The sequence below is a fragment of the Lepidochelys kempii genome, chromosome 1 (assembly GCF_965140285.1).
Source record: "Lepidochelys kempii isolate rLepKem1 chromosome 1, rLepKem1.hap1, whole genome shotgun sequence".
Lineage (NCBI taxonomy): Eukaryota > Metazoa > Chordata > Testudines > Cheloniidae > Lepidochelys > Lepidochelys kempii.
Genome location: NC_136380.1, coordinates 317,447,661 through 317,469,798, shown reverse-complemented (window position 1 = coordinate 317,469,798; position 22,138 = coordinate 317,447,661). Strand labels below are relative to the sequence as shown.

At 41.0% G+C, this 22,138-nt stretch overlaps 1 protein-coding gene across 9 annotated transcripts in view; it reads right to left on the bottom strand.

The window, feature by feature from the left end:
* BRD1 (bromodomain containing 1) overlaps positions 1-22,138 on the bottom strand; it is a 106,305-nt gene that overhangs the window by 32,668 nt on the left and 51,499 nt on the right. For 7 of the 9 annotated variants that reach the window (XM_073328328.1, XM_073328330.1, XM_073328332.1 and 4 more), the window contains one exon: positions 15,473-15,961. The exons of 1 other annotated variant lie outside the window; for it this stretch is intronic. In XM_073328328.1, coding sequence (XP_073184429.1) covers positions 15,473-15,961 — 489 coding nt within the window. The remainder of the gene's footprint in view (positions 1-15,472; positions 15,962-22,138) is intronic. One more of the 9 variants, XM_073328329.1, reaches the window with a different exon arrangement.

Sequence of the window (22,138 nt, the reverse complement as noted above, 5' to 3'; positions counted from 1 at the left end):
TCTATATCTAAATATGATTTTGAGTGCTGAACTTTCAAGCAACGGATTTGAGCTCCAGTAATTTTTCCAGACACAGAGAATCAATACTGGCACCAAAAACCAGAACCCAGGTCTCCAAATCTTATTTAGGTATTTTTAAAATGTCAACAAGAGCCGACGATGCTCTGATCCATCTGGGAAACAAAACAAAAAGGCCCTGAAAAGTGCGGTTTTCTGTATTGGTGTTTGTGGAAGAATTATTTAAGTCCTGCTTGGCAACAGTTTCCCTTGTTCCTATTCCAGTTTTCACCAGCCATCTGAGAAATCTTGTCTGGTGTTTGACTGTAAGACTGAAATTAATCCTTGTCCAAGGAGAAGCTTCTGTAGTAATTTGGAAGTTTCGAGGATATGCTTTTCCTTTTCATCACCATGTTCCACAACAGACTTTAACGCTTCCTTCCCAGTAAGAGGATGAAAATATTTTTGGACACATAACAAGTCTCTATGTGGGAATGCAAACCTAAGAGCTTGACAAAATCAGGGAGACGGACAGGTCAAAGAGGGCCCATGAAAATGACAGCTCTTAATACCTCTCTCCAGAACCTCTCAAAAGAACAATAAAGTTCCTTTCTTCCCCTTTTCCTTTTCTAGAGCCCTAAAATAAAAGTCAAGCTAGTCCAAAAGATATCAGGATGAGCTCATCTAGCCACTCTCTTATAACTACTTCTACACACTTATCTGAAGAATATCACCTAATAAGGACATAAAAAGATATATCATAATCTTAGAACTACAATTTGTGAGGATGGATGTGCTGTCGCAGGAGAATGGCTGCCACTCTTCTTGCTAGAAGCAGCTCGTTGTGGCAAAAAGAAAGAAAGCCAAAAATGTTCAAAATTTATTCCAAATAAGGATTAATAATCACCACTTATGAAAAAGCAGTAAACAAATAAAATGTTGAAAAGATGACAAAGCAAAAAAAAGAGAGCCTTGCAGATTGCCTGATCCAAAACTTCTGATGCAGTCTGAAAGCAGAAGACTGCTAGACCCTGTATATAATAGGAACATTTTCTAAAAATGGATCATGTTTGCTAACAATGATTCAGACTGACCAATTATTGCCACAGACAGGTCACGTGTTGATCATATCTGCTTTAAGTATGGTTAAAAACTACTGAAAACCCCAGCAGCAGCTGGCAACATATCTATTCTGGGGCTCCCAATGTTGCTAACGCTGGTAGTAAGAAAATGTCTCTAGAGTTCACAGAGCTTTAGTTATGGCTTTGCAAGAGAACACACACTTCAATTAATTCTAATTATTTAAATAGGGCAAAAACTATTAAAAAAATTATACAGATCTTCTGTATAAAATTTGCAAGAAAAAAAAAATACACCAAGAACAGAAAAATAGAAACTTTTAATGTGTATATCTGTCCATTTTACATTTACTTCAGTTTGTACAGATACCCAACTATTATACACCACACATCAAAAATGCATATGTTTGTATTTGTATATATAAGTATTTGATCTTTGAGGTATAGGGTAATGCACAAAACACATTCTGTGCTCCCAAAATTTAAATGGACATCTGAAGCAAGCCATGTACAGTATAAAAGCTGCATTTTATCAAATATTATGGAAATTTATTCTCTCAGCATATACAGTTAAAGCACATGGGTTGACTTGCCGAGTTTCAGTTAAATATTTCCAACACTTTGATTAAAAAAAACCCAAAACACATTTTTGTTGGTGTATGCAATTGATAGTCCTTTTTGGTTATTCTAACTTCCCTTCTGAAAGCCAATTTCAAATATTCTTCACTTCTTCAAAAATACTTCTCTTACAAATAACTAGAGCTTTAAAGTTTTTTTTCTGTTTTGGAATAATACTATATTCTTTTCTTTATTTCAATGTATTACTAATAAAAAGAAGCAGCACTTATCAGGGGCTCGATACCACTGATGTAACTAAAAGCACACTGACATAAAATATACACAGAAGTTTCCCTATTAATAAAAATAAAAGAGCCTATTACAGAAAATAAAATCTAAACTATACTCTGCCTACTCCATAAACACCATATTGACCTCACTGATCCATCTCCCCGAAAGCGTACATAAAGAGAAAGGCCTTACAGTGTACCCTGAAGATCAAATGATATGAGTTGTTTTGGATCATACCAGGAAGTCAGTTCCAAAGTTGTGGCCCCCGCACAGACAGCATACTATGAGCACAGCCACATTCATACCAACAAGGCTCTAATTCAAGCATTAAAGATGATTGCAGCTGTGGTAGCACGGAAACCAAGTTATTTTACTGCTTATTTATCAGAAAACTAACTCATCTGCAGTGTGTAATAGTGAGGTTGAAAGGTGACTGGAGAGGATTTATTAAAAAGAAAACCCTCAGCCATATTCTTTTTGTTTATATTATTGTAAATGAAGGGTGATGCTTTAAAAATAAAAATTAAAAAGCTTTTCTGCTTGTTTTTATATATTAGAAATAAGACTGGAAACTTTGGTCTTCCCTAATTATGCTGGAGAACTCCTTAGGGGTCTCAAGAGATGTTTATTGTAAGCTATCGCACCTGAAAGAATAGGGGTTTTGCATCCTTAATATTCATTCTCTGAAATGTTCATAAGTGGGTTTTTTGTTTGTTTGTTTGTTTTAACAAACTGACTAAAAAGCCCTTCCTTTTTGCTCTGCTTTCAGTTCCGCGTGATTTCATTTATCTTTCATCATCATCAAGTCCTTCAGGTTAGATGCATGAATTTGTAATAACAAGCCCCCGTCCCGCCAAATCCTTCTCCCACTTTCAAGTTAAAAAAAAAAATCATGGCCTTTTTACATTAAGGCAATAAATATTTCTTTTAAAAATGAGACGCTCATTTATTTACTTATTACAGTTCATCGCTCAGTAATATGCTCAATGCCATGAGGGAAAAAGAAAGTTTGTTTCAGGCCTGGGATTGGCCCTCAGCTGTGTGCTTGCATTTGGTTATAATAATTTTAGAAAGTTCACATTATTCCTTAGTGACACCATAAAAGACACCTACAGTAAGTGTTACATAAAGTCTTTGTATCATATCACCATGTATTCTGCAGTCCACATATATTACAGGGGAAACATTTTACAAATATTTTAGATATTTTGTGAAATGTGTTTGGATTATATCTTGTATCCCTCTACCTTCAAGCCAATGCCTAGTTACTACATAAATGATGGGAGGGAAAAATATAAATAATGAATTTAAAAACATCTCCAAAAATTACCTAAACTTTTCTACACATAAAAATGTCATTGCTTAAAAGGTAACTTGAGACGTTAGAAGCAAAACGATGCACCTCCCAATCGAACACAGAGAATTCTCCCTTCACACTGCTATAAAACTAAATTTCTAGCCCTGCAGAGTAAAAAAAAAATAGGGAAATATAACCTGTTACTGCTTTAGGATTGAATAACCCCCCTCCTCCATCTCAGATTGTGATTTTACTTTGTGATGGGTAAAGGGAGAAAATACAAGGACATTGGTTGAATCTGGTTTGTTTGTTTTTTTTAAATAAAGCAGTAGCTGATCCAAAGTTTGGAATATTAGAATTAAGTTTGGGGGGAGAAGGATTCACAGGCAGAGCAAATACCAGGTAATTAGAGGTGTGTGATACATGGCCCCACAATTTACCTCATAGATATCTCCACCTGTGATTGTATAATTAAGCTGCAAACCTTTCACTGGTCCAGAGACAATATAATCTTTCAATGACAGAAATTCATATTTCAAGATGGGGAATGGAGGCGAAAAACATTTGAGCAGTCTGTTCATAAAAAATGGCAGTTCAGAAGCTATTCAGAAGTTTGGTATGTTAGTAGCAGTCCTGGTGGAGATGAATTAAGGGGCAGAATACAAGTGAGAGGACCACTGATACCAGATAAATACAAATATATCATTCCCACATGTGTGTGAGGTGTACACAAAGATTTCCTGAATATAATTTATATATTTGACACACCCCACATGTGGAAGAATTTATTTCCACCACTCCATATTATTTACTCACAAACACACACATATACAGGCCCTGATCCTGCAAATATGTGAATGAGTAACTTTATGCATATGGGTAGCGCCACTTAATTTGTACGATTGGATCCTATGTTAAAAACACACACATGCCCCCTCTTAAAAAAAAAAAATCAAACCTTTATGCAAATAAATATATTCTATAATTATTCTTTAGTTTACACAAGCCAAACAACTGTGATTTTGGTTATCACTGGTACTTTATACATTTGACGTAGGCACTGAAGAGTATGAAATTGCAGATAAGTATACCAATTTGTGAATTTAAAGTGAAATATTTATAACAGGTCTTGAAAATGCAGTTATTTGGGATCAAGATGCTACAGCATACCCCCATTTCATGAGGGTTATATTCACCTCCACAATTCATTGGCTTCTATACCTTTACATGAACAGGGCAATTCTCAATTCACTGTTTATATTCCATGTGCACCACAAAATAATAAATAGCAATTCAGTAGCACTGCTGCATTCACCTAGATGCCCATAGTATTTTACTACTCACCATAAAACTAAACCTAGAGGATCACCACAACCTGTAGCATCAAGAAACATGAAACATTTCTTACCATTACAAAATTATTTAAGTTACAATTATTTAAGAAAATATAATTCAACTCTAGTAAATTTTCAGAGGGTCAATAATTAACAAGTCTTGAAAAATAATCTACCTTAGAAAATATTTTCAAAAAAGGTAAAGAAGTTTAAGAACTATAACAAGAACAATTTTTGAAATGTTAAGCTGTATACTTATTTATGTTTAAGTATTTCATGCACATATTTCACAAGCTTTCAAACAAAACAGAAAACTATCTACACATTTGCGTACTGGTACATAGAATTCCCCTCATTTATGCTGCTTTAATCTTTTTACTTTACTAAATTTTTAATTAAAAGATAAAAATACTACCTATTACTAAGAATCTTTAAAAATGAAATAAATATCACAGGAGCATAACTTCTCATAAATGCCACTGAACACATTGTATGACATAAAAGGTTTATTTTAACTTTTTTTCTCCCATACACTAAGTACTATAAATTTTCACTGTTTTAACTAAATCCATTTTGATAAACAAATTTTGATAAATTATTGGGCGTACTAGAATTCTTCATCTAAACTTCAAAAAGGCATTAGAGGACAAAGCAAACATGAAATTATTGAACATATGTCTGTGTTATGTTGTTTTTATTTTCTTGCAAATTGGTCTCTTTTGCACAGGGGACCCAAGCAACTTTTAAATTCAAAATGCACGCACATGCACACCACCCCACTGCCAAAAAAGAAAAAAAAACCTAATAGAAATGTTTTGGTTTTAGCCATAACCAACCACCAGAGCTGGCTGGAAAATTTCAGAAGGAATGCTTTTCTGTTGGAAAATACAAATTCATCAAAATAAACATTTCTATTAGAAACCCGCCTGACTTCCTGCCAGTTTGCTTGCCTTGTTCCTTGGCAGACCAGTCTCCCAAGCTCTTTGGAGTACCAGGATCTCTAGCTCCCTGTCATCTCAGGAGGTGGACTGGTCCAGAGCAGGGGCTCTCAGGATTTCCAAGTTGCTTGGCTCCTAGGCTCCCCACCTCAGGGTCTGCTAGGACTGTATACAGCTCAGGGAGCCTCGGAAACTTTTAGAAAAAGTCAAAACTAAATGTCATTTTGACTGTTTTTAAAATGAAAATTTGAAATTCCCATTCTGCTGGAAATTTAGTTTTTTGTTCAATTTTGAAATAATTTTTTTTTAATTTCAGAATTTCCTGTGGAACAGGAATTTTTGTTTTCAACCAACTTTCCTAAGGATTTAAATGGCTGAATTTTATAGCAGACTTTCTAAAAGAAGCTCTTTTATTTCACAACAATGGCCATCTTTAGAGAAAAGAAAAGAAATTAAATTTCAGAGTATTTATTTTTAATACAAGATAAAAGGATCCAAGAAGTGCATCAGCAGTTTTAACAGTCAGTATTTTTACTGTTAGCTGATAAACTTTTCCAAATTTGGACACAGGGACACATTAAGCCATCTTGGAATGTTAAATCAATTGATTCCTCCAATTAGCTGTGCATAACTTAGGGCTTCAAAATTTACCAAAAGGGAATCAACATAGGACCTTAGATATGCATGTGCAACTTCATTTCTTACCTGAGGCACAGGGAGCTTTATGTTGCATATATAAGATCAGCATTTGAACCAAAGTGTTTTGTGCTTGGAAATGAACAATTTTTTTTGCATTTTAAACCAGCCCCAAGTCAAACACACACACCAACAAGACAAGACAACCTCCCTCTGCTTTAGGGGGAAAAAAAACACCATACTTAAAAAAAAAAAATTAAAAATCCACAGATGAAGCTAAATAAAAATGAAGATGTCGCTACACTGGACAGGCTGCGGGTCAAATTTCATCAATATCAACACAGAGCATTAGCTTTAAAATTTGTTTTTTATATGCATGTCTTTTTACCATGTTATGTGTTATAAATTCCATGGCCCAAGACTGAAGTCTTTGTTTACACCAATAAGTAGGGCTCTACCAAATTGATGATCCATTTTGGTCAATTTCAAGGTCACAGAACCTTAAAAATCGTTAAATTCATGATTTCAGCTATTTAAATCTGAAATTTCACAGCGTTGTAATTGCAGGGGTTCTGACCCAAAAAGGAGTTGTGGGGGGGATCAGAAGATTGTGGGGCGAGGGGTTGCAGTACTGCAACCTGTCACTTCTGTGCTGCTGCCGGTGGCGGCTCTGCCTTCAGAGCTGGGCAGCTGTAGACCAGTGAATGGCAAAGGAAAAATAAGATGGGGTTTATTCCCCCACCTTTAAAAAAAAAAAAACACATGTAAAACTTCTGACAAAAATAGTTTTGTTTCATTTTTACATTAGTAACTGAGGCTCTATCTACAAAGAAAGACTCTGGGCTTATCTACACTTAAAAGGCCAGAGCGGCGCAGCTGCACCGATGCACCACTATAGCGCTTCAGTGAAGATGCTACCTATGGCAACAGGAGGGCTTCTCCCATTAGCGTAGGTAATCCACCTCCCTGAGAATCAGTAGCTATGTCAACAAGAGTCTGCACCAGGAGTTAGGTTAGCATAACTGCACTGCTCAGCAACGCAGTTATAGCAAACACAAATTGCTAGTGTAGACCAAGCCTAAAATGACTGGAAAACTAAGGGAATTATGACATCACAAGAGACTGAAAACAGCCACTAAGAGGGTTAAAGGATTTTTAGACAGTGATAAAAACCTTGTTTTTACCAATACTTCATCCTAATGAACACCTGGGACAAATGACATCTTTGTTAAATATTCCACATCCTTGTCCCTCCAATTAAGTAAGGTGTGACAGTTCACTCCACACACCTCATATACACCTACTTCCCAAGCAGTTCTCCAGCAAAACCAGGGGAAGACAAAATTTGACTTAGAAATATCGGCTAAGGTAAAAAAACAAACACACCACCTCTTGTAACTGTTGTTCTTCGAGATGTGTTGCTCAACTCCATTCCATTCTAGGTGTGTGTGCGCCCACATGTGCGGTCATTGGAGATTTTTACCTGAGCGGTATCCATAGGGCCGCCCGTTGTGCCCCCCTGAGTGTCACACCCATGCGCTGGCACGTCAGGCGCCACAGGCCCTACGCCCTCTCAATTCCTTCTTGCCGACAACTCCAACAGAAAGTCAGGAGGGTGGGCAATGGAATGGACATGAGCAACACATCTCAAAGAACAACAGTTACAAAAGATAGGTAACCGTTTTTTCTTCTTCGAGTACTTGCTCATGTCAATTCTATTCTAGGTGACTCACAAGCAGTATCAATGGAGGTGGGCTCAGAGTTCAAAGCCTTGCATCTTTCAGCACAGCTCGGCCAAAGCCAGCATCATCTTGAGCTTGTTGGGTCAGCGTGTAATGTGATGCGAACATGTGGACGGACAACCAGAGAGCGGCTCAACAGATCTCTTGGATCGCCATCAGGGACACCTTTGCCAGCTCTTAGCAGTAGCGGATGCGGACTGTAATCCAGGGTGAGATTCTCTGAGCAGACACCGGACGACCTTTCATCCTGTCTGTCACAGCAATGATCAACAACTACGTTGACTTACGGAACTGCTTCATTCTATCTATGTAAAATGCCAACGCCCTCCTGACGTCCAGTTTGTGAAGCCTGCGTTCCTCATCAGATGCATGGGGCTTCGGACAGAAGACCAGTAACTATATGTCCTGACCAGTATGAAACTGAGAAATGACCTTGGGCAGAAACACCGAACACGGGCGCAGCTGGACCGTGTTCTTCTAGAAGATCATATAAGACAGCTCAGAGAGGAGTGCCCTGATCTCAGACATCCGTTATGGCAACCAGGAACTAAACCTTCAGGGAGAGAAGCAGCAGGAAGCAGGAAGCCACACGCTCAAAGGGAGGTCCGACAAGCCTTCACAGCACAAAATTCAGGTCCCGAGGCAGGGGGAGAGGGGAGGATCCCGGATGTGTGGATAGAGGCATTCCAGACCCTTCAAAAAACATGCTGTCATAGGCTGGGCGAAGAGAGACTTGCCCTGGAATGGAGGACACAATGCCAAAATGGTGGACAGGTGGACCTTGATCAAAGAGATGGACAACCCCTAGCGTTTGAGATGCAGCAGATAATCCAATATGTCCTGCAGCGAAGCCTACTCAGCCCTAAGATGCGTCGCTTCGAGGCCCAGCACTCGAACCTTTTCCATTTAGCCAGGTAGGTTGCCCTGGTGGAGGATTTCTGCTACCCAGCAAGACCTGTTGGACACAGGTTGAGCATGCCCACTCGTCCGTGCTTAGCCATGCAGTAGCCAAGCTGTCAAGTGCAGCACTGCCAGGTTTGGATGCAGAGGAGTGCCATGGTTCTGGGACAGCAGATACAGCCAAAGAGACAGCGGAGGAGGCGTGGCTGCCAAAAGGCTCAGCAACGTGCCGAACCAGTGCTGATGGGCCATGCGGGAGCTACCAGGATAACCGTCACTCTGTCCTACTTCACCTTCACAAGGACCCTGTGGCACTGGCAGGAAGGAATACATCAGTGCTCCCAACCATGGAATAAAAAAGGACGTCCAAAAGGGAACCTCTGTCCAGACCCCAAATCAAACTTAACACGTGACACTTTCTGTTCTGCCTGGATGCGAACAGGTCCTGGGGGAGTCCACGACCTCTAGAAGATTATGTTGACCATCTCTGGATGGAGTGACCATTTGTGGCAAGATGAGAAGGTCCTGCTGAGGTGATCCGCCAAGACGTTCCTGGTGCCTGGCAGGTGGCTGGCGACCAGATGAATGGCATGCTGCACACAAAAGTCCCAAAAGCTGAGCACCTTTTGACAAAGGGCTGAGGACCTGGCAACGCCCTGTCTGTTGATGTAATACATCGTGGCGCCATTGTCCGTCAGGACCTGTACCACCTTGCCTTTCAGGTGGGGCAAGAAAGCCTGGCAGGCGAGGTGAACCACCCTGAGCTCCCTGATGTTGATATGGAGGGTGAGATTGTCCCACAGCCAGTGGCTGTGGGTGCTTAGCTCGTCCAGGTGGGCCTCCCAGCCCAGATCCAAATCGTCAGGAGACCAGGTTCAAGCAACAGAGACAGAGCTGTGAAGGGAACCCCCTGCAGCACCGACTTGGGATCCAATCACCATTGCAAGGACAACAGGATATGGTTCGGCACCCTGACCTCCCAGTCCAACCTGGGTCTGCTGGGGATATAGACCGAGGCCAGCTATGCTTGCAGAGGTCATAAATGGAGTCAGCATGGGCGACCACTTGGCCCATCAGACATAGGCAGGTGTGGGCCGCAGCAAACAGGTGGTTCTTTAAATGGGAGATCAAGTACAACATGGTCTGAAAACACACTTCCGGAAGGAAGGCCCTGGCTTGCATGGAATTGAGGATCTTCCTTATGAATTCTATGTGCTGGACTGGCATTAATGCGGACTTTTTAATGTTTATTAGCAAGCCCAAATCGTGACAAGTCGAACTCACCAGATTGAGGCTCCTCTGCACCTGCTCCTGAGACCTGCCCTTGATAAGCCAGTCATCAAGATACAGGAAAATCTGGACCCCTCAATGTCTCATTTAAGTCGCCACTGGAGCCAGGCCTTTTGAGAACACCATTGGGGCCGAAGATAAGTCAAAGGGCAGCACCATGAACTGAAAATCGTGCCTGCTCACTATGAAGCCGAAAAAAACTTCTGTGACCCAGGAATATGGAAATAAGCATCCGGTAAATTGAGAGCGGTGTACTAATCTCCTGGAGGAGATGATGGAACCCAGGGAAACGTCAAATTCTTGAGAGACTTGTGAGGCAACACAGGTCCAGGATGGGTCTGAGGACTCCTTTTGCTTTCAGGATTAAGTAGTACTAGGAGTAGAACACTTTCCCTTTCGTGTCCTCCTCTACTGCCCCCAGCCACATAAGGAGATGCTCGTGAGAAGGATCCCTGAAGAGGGACAGGGAAAAGGGGCTGTGGGAGGGAGTGGTGGCCGGAAATTGCAGGGTTTAGCCCTGAGATACTATGTACAGTATCCAGAGGTCCGAGGTGACCCACGACCAGGCCGAACGATAGGGGTGAAGGTGGTTGAGGAAAAGGAACAGTGGATCTGGGGAATTGGCTGGGTCGTCGCTCTTGAGCGCCATCAAAATGAGCACTTCTGCCCTCCGGACAATTCGCTAGGCCAGGCTGCGCAAATGAGCGGGAGGCAGAATGGAGGCGATGACTAAACCCAGTGTCTCTGTCCCTTCTTCTAGCAGACCCTGGATGAGACTGCCACAGCCATGGCAGTGGAGGCGGCCAGAACCGTGCCGAATGGAGCTCGGTGCCGGGGGTGCACGTCGCACCGATGCCGAGACAGCTCAGAGGCCGGATGGAGGGCGGACTCCATCAGAAAAGCCTGAAGTCGAATGTCCCGCTCTTGCTGCATGCTGGGCCGAAAGTTTCTGCAGATACGGCACTTCTCTTATGTGCGCCTCCCCCCCAAGCTGGGAGTCACTAATAGGCATAGGCCTGTTCAAGCTCTGTGTAGGGCTTGAACCCCAGAGACCGGAGCATGCCCACCAGGGGCAAAGTCCCCTCTGGGACTCTAACTACTAACAACTAGACACTTAACAGGTACTTAACACTAACTACTGAAGAATTAATTCTATACAAGGCCTTAAGGAATGAAGTCCAAAGGAGAAAAAAAAACTGATAGCCCTTGCTAAGCAAGGAAAAGCGCACCAACTAACCACCATGGGCAGTAAGAAGGAACTGAGAGGGGATAGGGCCAATGGTGCCTGATATACCAGCGCCTGGGCGCAACACTCAAGGGGATGCCACAGCTGGCCCTATGGTTACTGCTAAGGCGAAAATCTCCGACGACCGCGCACGTGGGTGCGCACACACCTAGAATGGAAACGACATGAGCAAGCACTCCAAGAACAAGCAAGTGGTTTTTATATACCTTTCAACTTCTCTCAATATGTCACAATGCATCAAAAAGGGAACAAGCCAATTTTTAAAAATTCCTGTACAAGTTAAAACTAACTTATGATTTTCTAGCTTTTTAAAAAGCTTTCCCTCTCACTCTCCTCCACAAAGGAGTCCTACACAATTCTTGTAATTTTTTTCTACCATCTTCTAATGTTCGTTTGATAATACCAGCCTTCTTGGCAAGGCTTCAACAACCAAGTCAATGCTATCTACTTTCAACCTTAACGCCATCTTAGAAGTTTTATGTATGGAGAGTTAAGCTATTTTTTGAAGGACAGGAGGGATTAAGATCTCTCTGGGAGATAAGAGATCAGAAGCAGAAGTAAAGAATGGTATCACTAAAACTGACTGGTTTTAGACCTCTCAAAAGATAATATTTTGATGTTTCGTATATTACCATCTATTCCCCAAAACATTACTTATTTTACATTAATTTATTTCTATTTTATTAGAAAATCATAAAACACAGAAACTGTCATACCAAACAGACCAGCAGTCCTGTCTCTTAACATTGACTAGTAAAGACAATGACCTTGCTTTAGAGAGCTTATTCTAATTACCATAAATACATGAATTAAAAATACAGGAAGAACTCATTATCTGGCAAGAGGAAGAGGAAGGGAAGAGTACCTAAATATGGCTATGATTTTTCTATTGCTCAAGAAACTACATGAAAAAGTAAGATTTCAAGAAGGAGTCTGCACAGTGTAAGGGGCATAGGGCAAAATACAAGGCATAGTGGAATAGTGTGGGAAGAAGTGCCAATATCTTATGTGGACAGATAAGAAATGACTTTGAAGAACAAGAGCTGGCAGCGCACAGACTTAAGTAAGAGTAATGGGGGAGACGAGATGTTGACAGCAAAAAACCTGGGACCACCATTCGATCACTTCACTTTCCCACCAGAGGCTACCACAGCCTTGAACATTTGATATATAGTACAGAAAATATACAGCTTTTGTTAAATTGCTCATTATATTCCTATAATACAAAAAGATTTCATTTAATACTCATACTAATTAAACTGAAAAAATTATTATACTGGTTTATCTTCCAATTACTACGAATGTTGATCTGTACTAGGAGAAACACGAGGAATGTAATCATAGAAGAACACCTTTAAGCAGAACTTGTCTATGACTTCATGATTTTCAAAAGGTACATCTGAATAAAAAACCAAAGTCTTTTGAACATGAATATTTTGACTATCAACATGAAATAATAATTTAGTAAAATATCAATCTGAAAACAGAAATGTCATACTCCTGCATTTTCTATATTTTTAATTTCATTTCATTTTGATTGAACACTAACATGCTACTCTGTAGTAGTTTAAGACACTGAACCTGCAAAGGAAATCAATGTCAACTAGATTTCGATTTCACAAAGATACAAGGAAGGGTCTGTGCACTGGACCTCTCTAAAGGATCATGGCCCACGGCAGCAGCCAATTCCAACAAACTGATCACTTATCCAAGTTAATGTGAAAGAGATAAACAGGTATGAAAACTTTAATGAAGAACTTTGTCAAAAAGATGGCAATTCAGGAAAGAAAAACTTTGTTTAGAGAACAGCAGTGGAGATTGTAAAATAGGTACAAAATGGAAAACAAGGAGCTATTTCAGTAGGAGTTCTGAATCAATAAGCCCCTGAACAATGTTCAAGATTAAGTGAAAAACTTGCTAATTAACTCAAGTCTAGATTTGTATGGACCTAAACCTATATATTCATCTAAATGAACTAAATAAAAAATAAAAATGCATCTTAAATATTTGTACTTTGAGATTAAGCAACAAAAATATTTATAGATTTAAAATGCACAGTTCTATTAAATGGAATTTTATTTTAAAGAAGGCATTTCTCTTCATCTTCAGGGTTTTATTTTAACTACTCAATCAGTTGTTAATGTGGTTAGAGTAATATAGCTAATATTTCTGAACTGTGAGACTGATTGCAAGTAAAAGATGTTATCCCCAGTCAATTTACTTAATTCCATAAAGATACTCAAAATAAAGTGTGAGACTGTCTCACTCAAATAGATTTAAAAAAAAAACCCTGTAAAACAGTTCTGAAACCCAAAATATCTGGGGTGAAATTCTGGCCTCACTGAAGTCACAAAGAGTTCTGCCATTGCCTCGAATGGAGCAAAGATGTTAATCCTTGCATCTAAGCAGAAAGTCACAACTGAATTTTACAATAATTAGGATTTCAGACAAACTTTGTTTTTCAACTGTTACATAAAATATAACTGGTAAAATTATCACGTAAATGTAAGAACTAAACACTGCAGTTTGTATTTCTTGATTTTTTAAATAATCTATACAATAAACTTTTGTAAATGTAATTTAAATGTTTGGATTAATTTTGTAAGTGGGTCTATAGATAATCTGTACATTCTGTATCTGGGATATAGAATATATAGCAATGCTATATTGTGTACATATTATACATTATGCACTTCTATTAACAATTGGTGAGAGTAAACATGTAGCGAAAGAAGCCCCATAGACTTTCAGTGCAGATTAATCCATTGTCCGAATTCAAATCATCAATCTAGTATCACAGTATTTATGTAAAATACATTAATCTTTCTTATTACAAAAGAACAAATCAGATGTCAGTGTTGTTTCCAAGTAGGTCTGTAAAAGCATTTTTACAGGAAAAAAATCATTTAAAAATTGCACCAAGTGTTACTTGTAATTTCCTCCCCCTATATTTTCTGGCTACGGTGGTGTGACAGTTCCGTTTGTTTCTCCTTGATGAAAACCCGCCCCATTGGTTCACTCCACTTCCCTGCAAGCCAACCGCCCTCCCCCCTTCAATTCAACAGTAAATAGAAACTTTTTAAAATTATACTTTCACAGCATGAGTTTTTTATGCAGATCCAATTTTGTTTCAGTGGAGTCAGAACTAACATCATGCATACGTTTCAAACATAAAAATCTATATATCAACATGACAAATGGCAGAGGATATAAAAAAACCAAGAATTTTAAAGACTAACATAAGGAAAGTACATATTACTAGTTGCTTACTTTATCCTTCTCCCACCTCCCCATACATTTGTTCTATTCAAAGTATCTACTACAAATATAACTGAGAAAAACACTATCAAGAAAAATAATTAACTTACACAACTTCATTTCACAGGACAGAATAAGTTCCTCATAAAATTTCTGAAAAAACTAGTCCAGGTGACATCTAGCCATGGTAATCTTACAGTTGGATCCTTTAGCTCAAATATTTGACACCTACAATTTTCTTATGCATGGCTTTACTTTTTAAAAATCTTCACTTAAAAATAGGAATTTTCTAAAGAAAAGCCAACAATGCCTTATGATTTTAACACTCCAGATACAACATTCTGTATAGCTATCACTCACACATTCTAAACTTATAGTCATATCACTTTTGCTTCATAGAAAGGAAAGGCGTTAGATGGAAAATTAATACAAAGTAAAAAGGCATGAGATAAATATAAAATAAAAAGTCAGAGAGAGTATAATGATGGCTGCTGATGGGGCGGGATTCATGTTTATGTCCTATAAAGAAATGTAATGTAGATTCACCAGTGGTCTTTTCAGAGGAAGTGAGTTGTTTGTCTCCCCTAGTGGATGCAAGGGAAAGATAATAGGAAGCAAGCATAACAAAAAAAAAACTTTTTTTTTGAGAGAGAGAAAGAGAGAGGTCTGTACTACAGCAATAAAAATTTGAGAAGCCATCTCAAAGGACTGTCAGCAACAAACCAATAACTTTCCTAAATCATAACTGCACTTGGTTCAACTGTGAGGAAAAAATGCTGAAGTGTTGAAATAATTTAAATGATTAAAGAATTATTTAAAGTAAATGTATATTAAAATGTCTGTTGTATTATCTGTATTATCTTCCAATATTTCTGCCCACCAATATGTAAGTTTTGTAATATTTACCTGTATCCAAGCGCTTTACAGGGGACTCATCATCAACCTCAGAATCTCCACATGCACTTCTTGATCTTTTCCTTGGCTGCAGAAGAGTCTCCAACCTTGGAAGGACTACAGACAAAAAGGTTTTGGTCCCTAGCTGTGGAGAAGTTGGCTGGGTTTCAGTGTTCTTTGCAGACTTTGGGGGGCTTATACTTTTTGATTTGCAGAAGAGAATGGATGTACGTCTGTTTACATCAGTTGATGACTCAGCTACAGCAGAAACAGTCGACTCATTGAGATTACTGTCAAGTAAGTGTTCTGGAGTGTGTCCATTTATTTCTTTCTGAATGGAAGTGCTATATAATTCATTATCAAATTTTACTCTTTTGTAAAGCTTACTCTGCTCTGGATTGAGTTCTACTGGTTTGAGGGTTGGTGGTTCTGAATTAGTCTCCAAGTTTGAAGGAAGAGGTAATGCATCTGATGGTTCAAGTTTAGGGGGAGATTTATCTCCTGAAAAAATTATAAATAGAGTGTGATTTTTGAAAACTGGTAGTTATAAAATCTATTATAACACTCACTATAAATGTTCAGCTCATCAAATAATTGTTGTTTGGAAACAAACCATAACATTTTAAATACATAAACGTTTGGCTAGCAACAACCTATCCTAGTTAGTAGTGCCTAGTTTTATACTGGGATTCTAACAAAATAGGTGTTTACATTTAGTGTTAAAAATTTAAACCTGGGCAGGTATTTTTACCTTACATGCAATGGTATTTAAAATCTTAGGTACAAGAACTTTTTACAGAAAAGTAGAGTAGCAGATGATTTGTATCTGGTAATGCAAGTATTTCACCATTAACATTAAAGTCTGAATAAAATACATTTTCCTAATTTAAATATTCATCTTACCTGTTTACGTTAATTTAAATAAGAAAAGCATTTTTAAAGCAAATAAAGCCATTTTTAAGAATTGCATTTATAGCTTAACCTATCAAAATTAACCGTAATAGCGGGCTATAAACTATTACCAAATTCACAAATTGGAAAGTTCTGCAAAGCTGCTTTACAGTTATGGGTACCAGTTTTAAATTTTAAAACGTATAGTTACTGACAAATGCTTGGCAAAGACATCTTTGCAGCCATTACAGGAGAAATCAGAAAAACCACCCCTCTACCAATTTTTCTTTCCCCCTATCCAACTCAAATGTCAATTCTGGCTTCTGTTTTGTTTTTCTTTTCTTTCAATTTCATGGTGTAGAATGGCAAGACACACATTGTGGATGTTTAGATAAAACTAGCACTAGAAAATACTCTAACACAAATGACAGAAGAAAAAATTCTGCTCTACAGAATTCAATAAAACAAGCAAAAATTACCCAACCCACAGTTTGCAACAGATAAGTGTACAAATTATTCATCTTTCCTCTATACTCCTTTAAAAAAAAAAAAAAGCCCATGTTGAGACGTCTATCTGCTTTCTCTACAGATATATTGCTACACTAACAAAATGAAAAGGCTATATCTTTACAAGTGAGCATTTATGTAATCAAATGTAACTTGTTGCACCACAAAAATAATCGTTGGTGTAGACCACAAAAAGGATCAAAACATATTTAACTAATCTCATGCAGATTTAAGTTTACATACGTATACTGCACATAAACCAGCCAGAAAGTCTGGAATTCTATTGACTTAAATGATAATTCATTAGTTTGTCATTGTTTATCTATAGCAGTATGGTAAGTGCTTTCTATACACTCAAAAAGGACCACCTTTCCTCTGACTAGTTCACAATCTATGCATTAGTAATGAAACACCTAAAATGTTAAAATCTCAGCCCTGGTCTACACTACGAGTTTAGGTCGAATTTAGCAGCATTAGATCAATTTAACCCTGCACCTGTCCACACGACGAAGCCATTTTTGTTGACTTAAAGAGCTCTTAAAATCAATTTCTGTACTCCCCAACGAGGGGATTAGCACTGAAATCGCCATTGCCGGGTCGAATCTGGGGTAGTGTGGACTCAATTCGACAGTATTGGCCTCCGGGAGCTATCCCAGAGTGCTCCATTGTGACCGCTCTGGACAGCACTCTCAACTCAGATGCACTAGCCGGGTACACAGGAAAAGCCCCAGGAACTTTTGAATTTCATTTCCTGTTTGGCCACCGTGGCGAGCTCATCAGCACAGGTGACCACGAAGTCCCAGAATCGCAAAAGAGCTCCAGCATGGACCAAACGGGAGGTACTGGATCTGATCGCTGTATGGGGAGATGAATCCGTGCTCTCAGAACTCCGTTCCAAAAGACAAAATGCCAAAATATTTGCAAAAATCTCCAAGGGCATGATCGACAGAGGCTACAACAGGGACCTGCAGCAGAAAATTAAGGAGCTCAGGCAAGCCTACCAAAAAAACAAAGAGGCAAATGGTCGCTCTGGGTCAGAGCCCCAGACATACCGCTTCTATGATGAGCTGCATGCTCAATTCGGGGGCGGGGCGCGGCCTACCACTACCACACCCCTGTCTGTGGACACCTGAAGGGGGGAGTCTCATGCAACAGGGATGAGGATTTGGGGGACGAGGAAGATGAGGAGGAGGAGGATAGCGCACAGGAGGCAAGCAGAGAAACCGTTCTTCCCGACAGCCAGGAACTGTTTATCACCCTGGAACCAATACCCTCCCAACCCTCCCAAGGGGGGCTCCTGGACCATGAAGCCAGAGAAGGCACCTCTGGTGAGTGTACCTTTGTAAATATAATACATGGTTTAAAAGCAAGCGTGTTTAATGATTAATTTGCCCTGAAGACTTGGGATGCACTCGCGGCCAGTACAGCTACTGGAAAAGTCTGTTAATGTGTCTGGGGATGGGGCGGAAATCCTCCGGGGACATCTCCATGAAGGTCTCCTTAAAGTACTCCCAAAGCCTTTGCAAAAGGTTTCTGGGGAGGGCAGCCTTATTCCATCCTCCATGGTAGGACACTTTACCATGGCAGGCCAGTAGCACGTAGTCTGGAATCACTGCATAAGAAAGCATGGCAGCGTATGTTCCCGGTGTTCGCTGGCATTCAAGCGACATCCGTTCTTTATATCTCTGTGTTATCCTCAGGAGAGTGATCATCCCACAGAATTGGGGGGGAGGAAAGGGGGTTAGTTGGATTTGTGCTGCACTTTAACCCAAAAACCACAGCCCCTCCTTTTAAATGGCCAACTCAACGGGTGCTTGGTATGGGAAAGGAGGGCACTGAGATTTGAAACCATTCCCAAGTTATGAAGGTTGAAGAAGCCGAAAGACTGTGGCTTACCATGGCTGCCAGCAAGCCGAATTCTGTTGCCTGGCCCTGCGTGTGTGATCTCTCACATCAAACCAGCAGGCCCTCAATATAAGAGGCAAAATGAGACCTTGCACATGTGCTATGTAATGTTAACAGCTTGCTTCATTGTGAAAGAGTCTACCCATTCTTCTCTAAAATGTGTCTTTTTAAATACTCCTCTCCCTTTTTTCCCTCCTGCATCTGCAAATGTTTCAACACGCCCCCCATCATCTCCGTCCCAGAGGCTAGTGCAGATAAGAAGGTGGAAAAAAAAGCACTCATGGTGAAATGTTCTCAGCTCATGCAATCCTCCCACATTGAAATAGCTCAGCAGAATGCGTGGAGGCAGACAATGTCAGAGTTCAGGAAAGCAGACAGAAAAGACGAGCGTGATGAGAGGTGGAGGCAGCGCGATGAGAGGTGGAGGCAGCGCGATAAGAGGTGGAGGCAGCGCGATAAGAGGAGGCAAGATGCAATGCTGAGGCTACTGGGGGATCAAACTGACATGCTCTGGTGTCTCGTGGAGCTGCAGTAAAAGTAGCAGGAGCACGGACCCCTGCTGCAGCCTGTGTAACCGCTCACCCTCCTCCCGAATTTCCATAGCCTCCTCACTCAGACCCCCCAAGAACACGGGGGAGGTGGGGAAGGACTGTGCTCCAGGCACCCAACCACACCATCCCAGAGGACTGCCCAAGCAACAGAAGGCTGGCATTCAAGTTTTGAAGTGCAGTGTGGCCTTGTCCTTCCCTCCTCCCGTCATCCACCACCCCACCTGGTGCTTTCCTCTTCCCCCACCCCTCCCAGGCTACCTTGGCAGTTATCCCCCTATGTGTGTGATGAATTAATAAATAATGCATGATTTTGAAACAACAATGACTTTATTGCCTCTGCAAGCAGTGATCGAAGGGGGGAGGGCGGTTGGCTTACAGGCAAGTAGAGTGAACCAAGGGGGCGGGTTTTCATCAAGGAGAACAAACAGAACTCTCCTACCATAGCCTGGCCAGTCATGAAACTGGTTTTCAAAGCTTCTCTGATGCACAGGGCGCCCTGCTGTACTATTCTAATCGCCCTGGTGTCTGGCTGCGCATAATCAGCAGCCAGACGATTTGCCTCAACCTTCCACCCCACCATAAATGTTTCCCCCTTACTCTCACAGAGATTGTGGAGCACACAACAAGCAGCAATAACAATGAGAATATTGGTTTCACTGAGGTCTAACCGAGTCAGTAAACTGCACCAGCGTGCTTTTAATCGTCCAAATGCACATTCTACCACCATTCTGCACTTGCTCAGCCAATAGTTGAACAGCTCCTGACTACTGTCCAGGGTGCCTGCGTATGGTTTCATGAGCCATGGCATTAAGGGGTAGGCTGGGTCCCCAAGGAGAACTGTAGGCATTTCAACATCCCCAACGGTTATTTTCTGGTCTGGAAAGTGAATCCCTTGCTGCAGCTGTTCATACATACCAGAGTTCCTGAAGATGCAAGTGTCATGTACCTTTCCCGGCCATCCCACGTTGATGTTGGTGAAACGTCCCTTGTGATCCACCAGTGCTTGCAGCACCATTGAAAAGTACCCCTTGTGGTTTATGTACTAGCTGCCAAGGTGGTCCGGTCCCAAGATAGGGATATGCGATCCGTCTATCGCCCCACCACAGTTAGGGAATCCCATTGTAGCAAAGCCATCCACTATGACCTGCACATTTCAGAGTCACTACCCTTGATAGCAGCAGCTCAGTGACTGCATTGGCTACTTGCATCACAGCAGCCCCCACAGTAGATTTGCCCACTCCAAACTGATTCCCAACTGACCAGTAGCTGTATGGCGTTGCAAGCTTCCAGAGGGCTATCGCCACTCACTTGTGAACTGTGAGGGCTGTTCTCATCTTGGTATTCTTGTGCTTCATGACAGGGGAAAGCAAGTCACAAAGTTCCATGAAAGTGCCCTTACGCATGTGAAAAATTTACAGCCACTGGGAATCACCCCAGACCTAAAGTGCTTCCACCAGTCTGTGCTTTTTTCCCGGGCCCAGAATCGGCGTTCCATAGCATGAGCCTGCCCCGTTGCCACCAGGATGTCCAAACTGCCGGGACCTGTGCTTTGAGAGACGTCTGTGTCCATGTCCTCATCACTCTCATCACCACGCTGCCGTCGCCTCTTCACCTGCTTTTGCAGGTTCTGGTTCTGCACATACTGCAGGATAATGTGCGAGGTGTTTACAATGCTCATAATTGCTGCGGTGATCTGAGCGGGCTCCATGCTTGCCGTGGTATGGCGTCTGCAGGAGAGCAGAGTTGCAGCGGAAGCGGTGGCTGATGATGGATGCCACAAGAATAGATATTTATAGAGAACGACAAGAGGACCTGCAAGGTGGATTCATGGGAGCAGGAGAGTGGAGATGCAGCAGAAGCAGTGGAGGATTACTGTTAGCACCACACACATTTCCCAAGGAAGAACATGTACCGGGGAGCCCACGACAGACAACATGGAGAAATTCGCTATTGAGACAACAGCAGCAGAGCAGAGTTGCAGCAGAAGCAGTGGAGGACGACAGTTAGCAGTCCTAGTGCACCGTCTGCTGCCAGCAGCACCCAGGACACAACAGCGGTGGAGTGAGTGAGTTGAGCTGAGCCGGCTGCACACTTGCTGTGGTAATGGCGTCTGCGTGGAAAAACGGCGCAGAAAGATTGTCTGCCGTTGCTTTCATGGGGGGCGGGGGAGTGGGGCGACTGACGACATGTACCCAAAACCACCCGTGACAATGTTTTTGCCCCTTCAGGAACTGGGAGCTTAACCCAGAATTCCAATGGGCAGAGGAGAATGCGGGAACTGTGGGATAGCTCCATAAGTCGATGCTAGCCATGGTAGTGAGGATGCACTCCACTGACTTAATCCGCTTAGAGTGGACATGTGCAATCTACTGTATAAAATAGATTTCTAAAAATCGACTTCTTGAATATCGATCTAATTTCGTAGTGTAGTCATACCCTCAGTTGCATTCAAATCATAACAAGGTGGAATCTGGTGCTTCTCTTGTGAACTTACTCAGGACAAAAAGGAAAGGAGTACTTGTGGCACCTTAGAGATCTGATGAAGTGAGCTGTAGCTCACGAAAGCTTATGCTCAAATAAATTGGTTAGTCTCTAAGGTGCCACAAGTCCTCCTTTTCTTTTTGCGAATACAGACTAACACGGCTGTTACTCTGAAACCTGTCATTACTCAGGACAGGATCCCAAAATAAGAATTCTGTTCAAATGGTATCTTTAAAAATAAGATGTAAACTTTCTTATTAAGCACCGATTTGATAAGAACATTTTATATTCCTCTTTATAAAATCCAAATTATTTGCAAGAAAAATGTGATATATGAGAGACA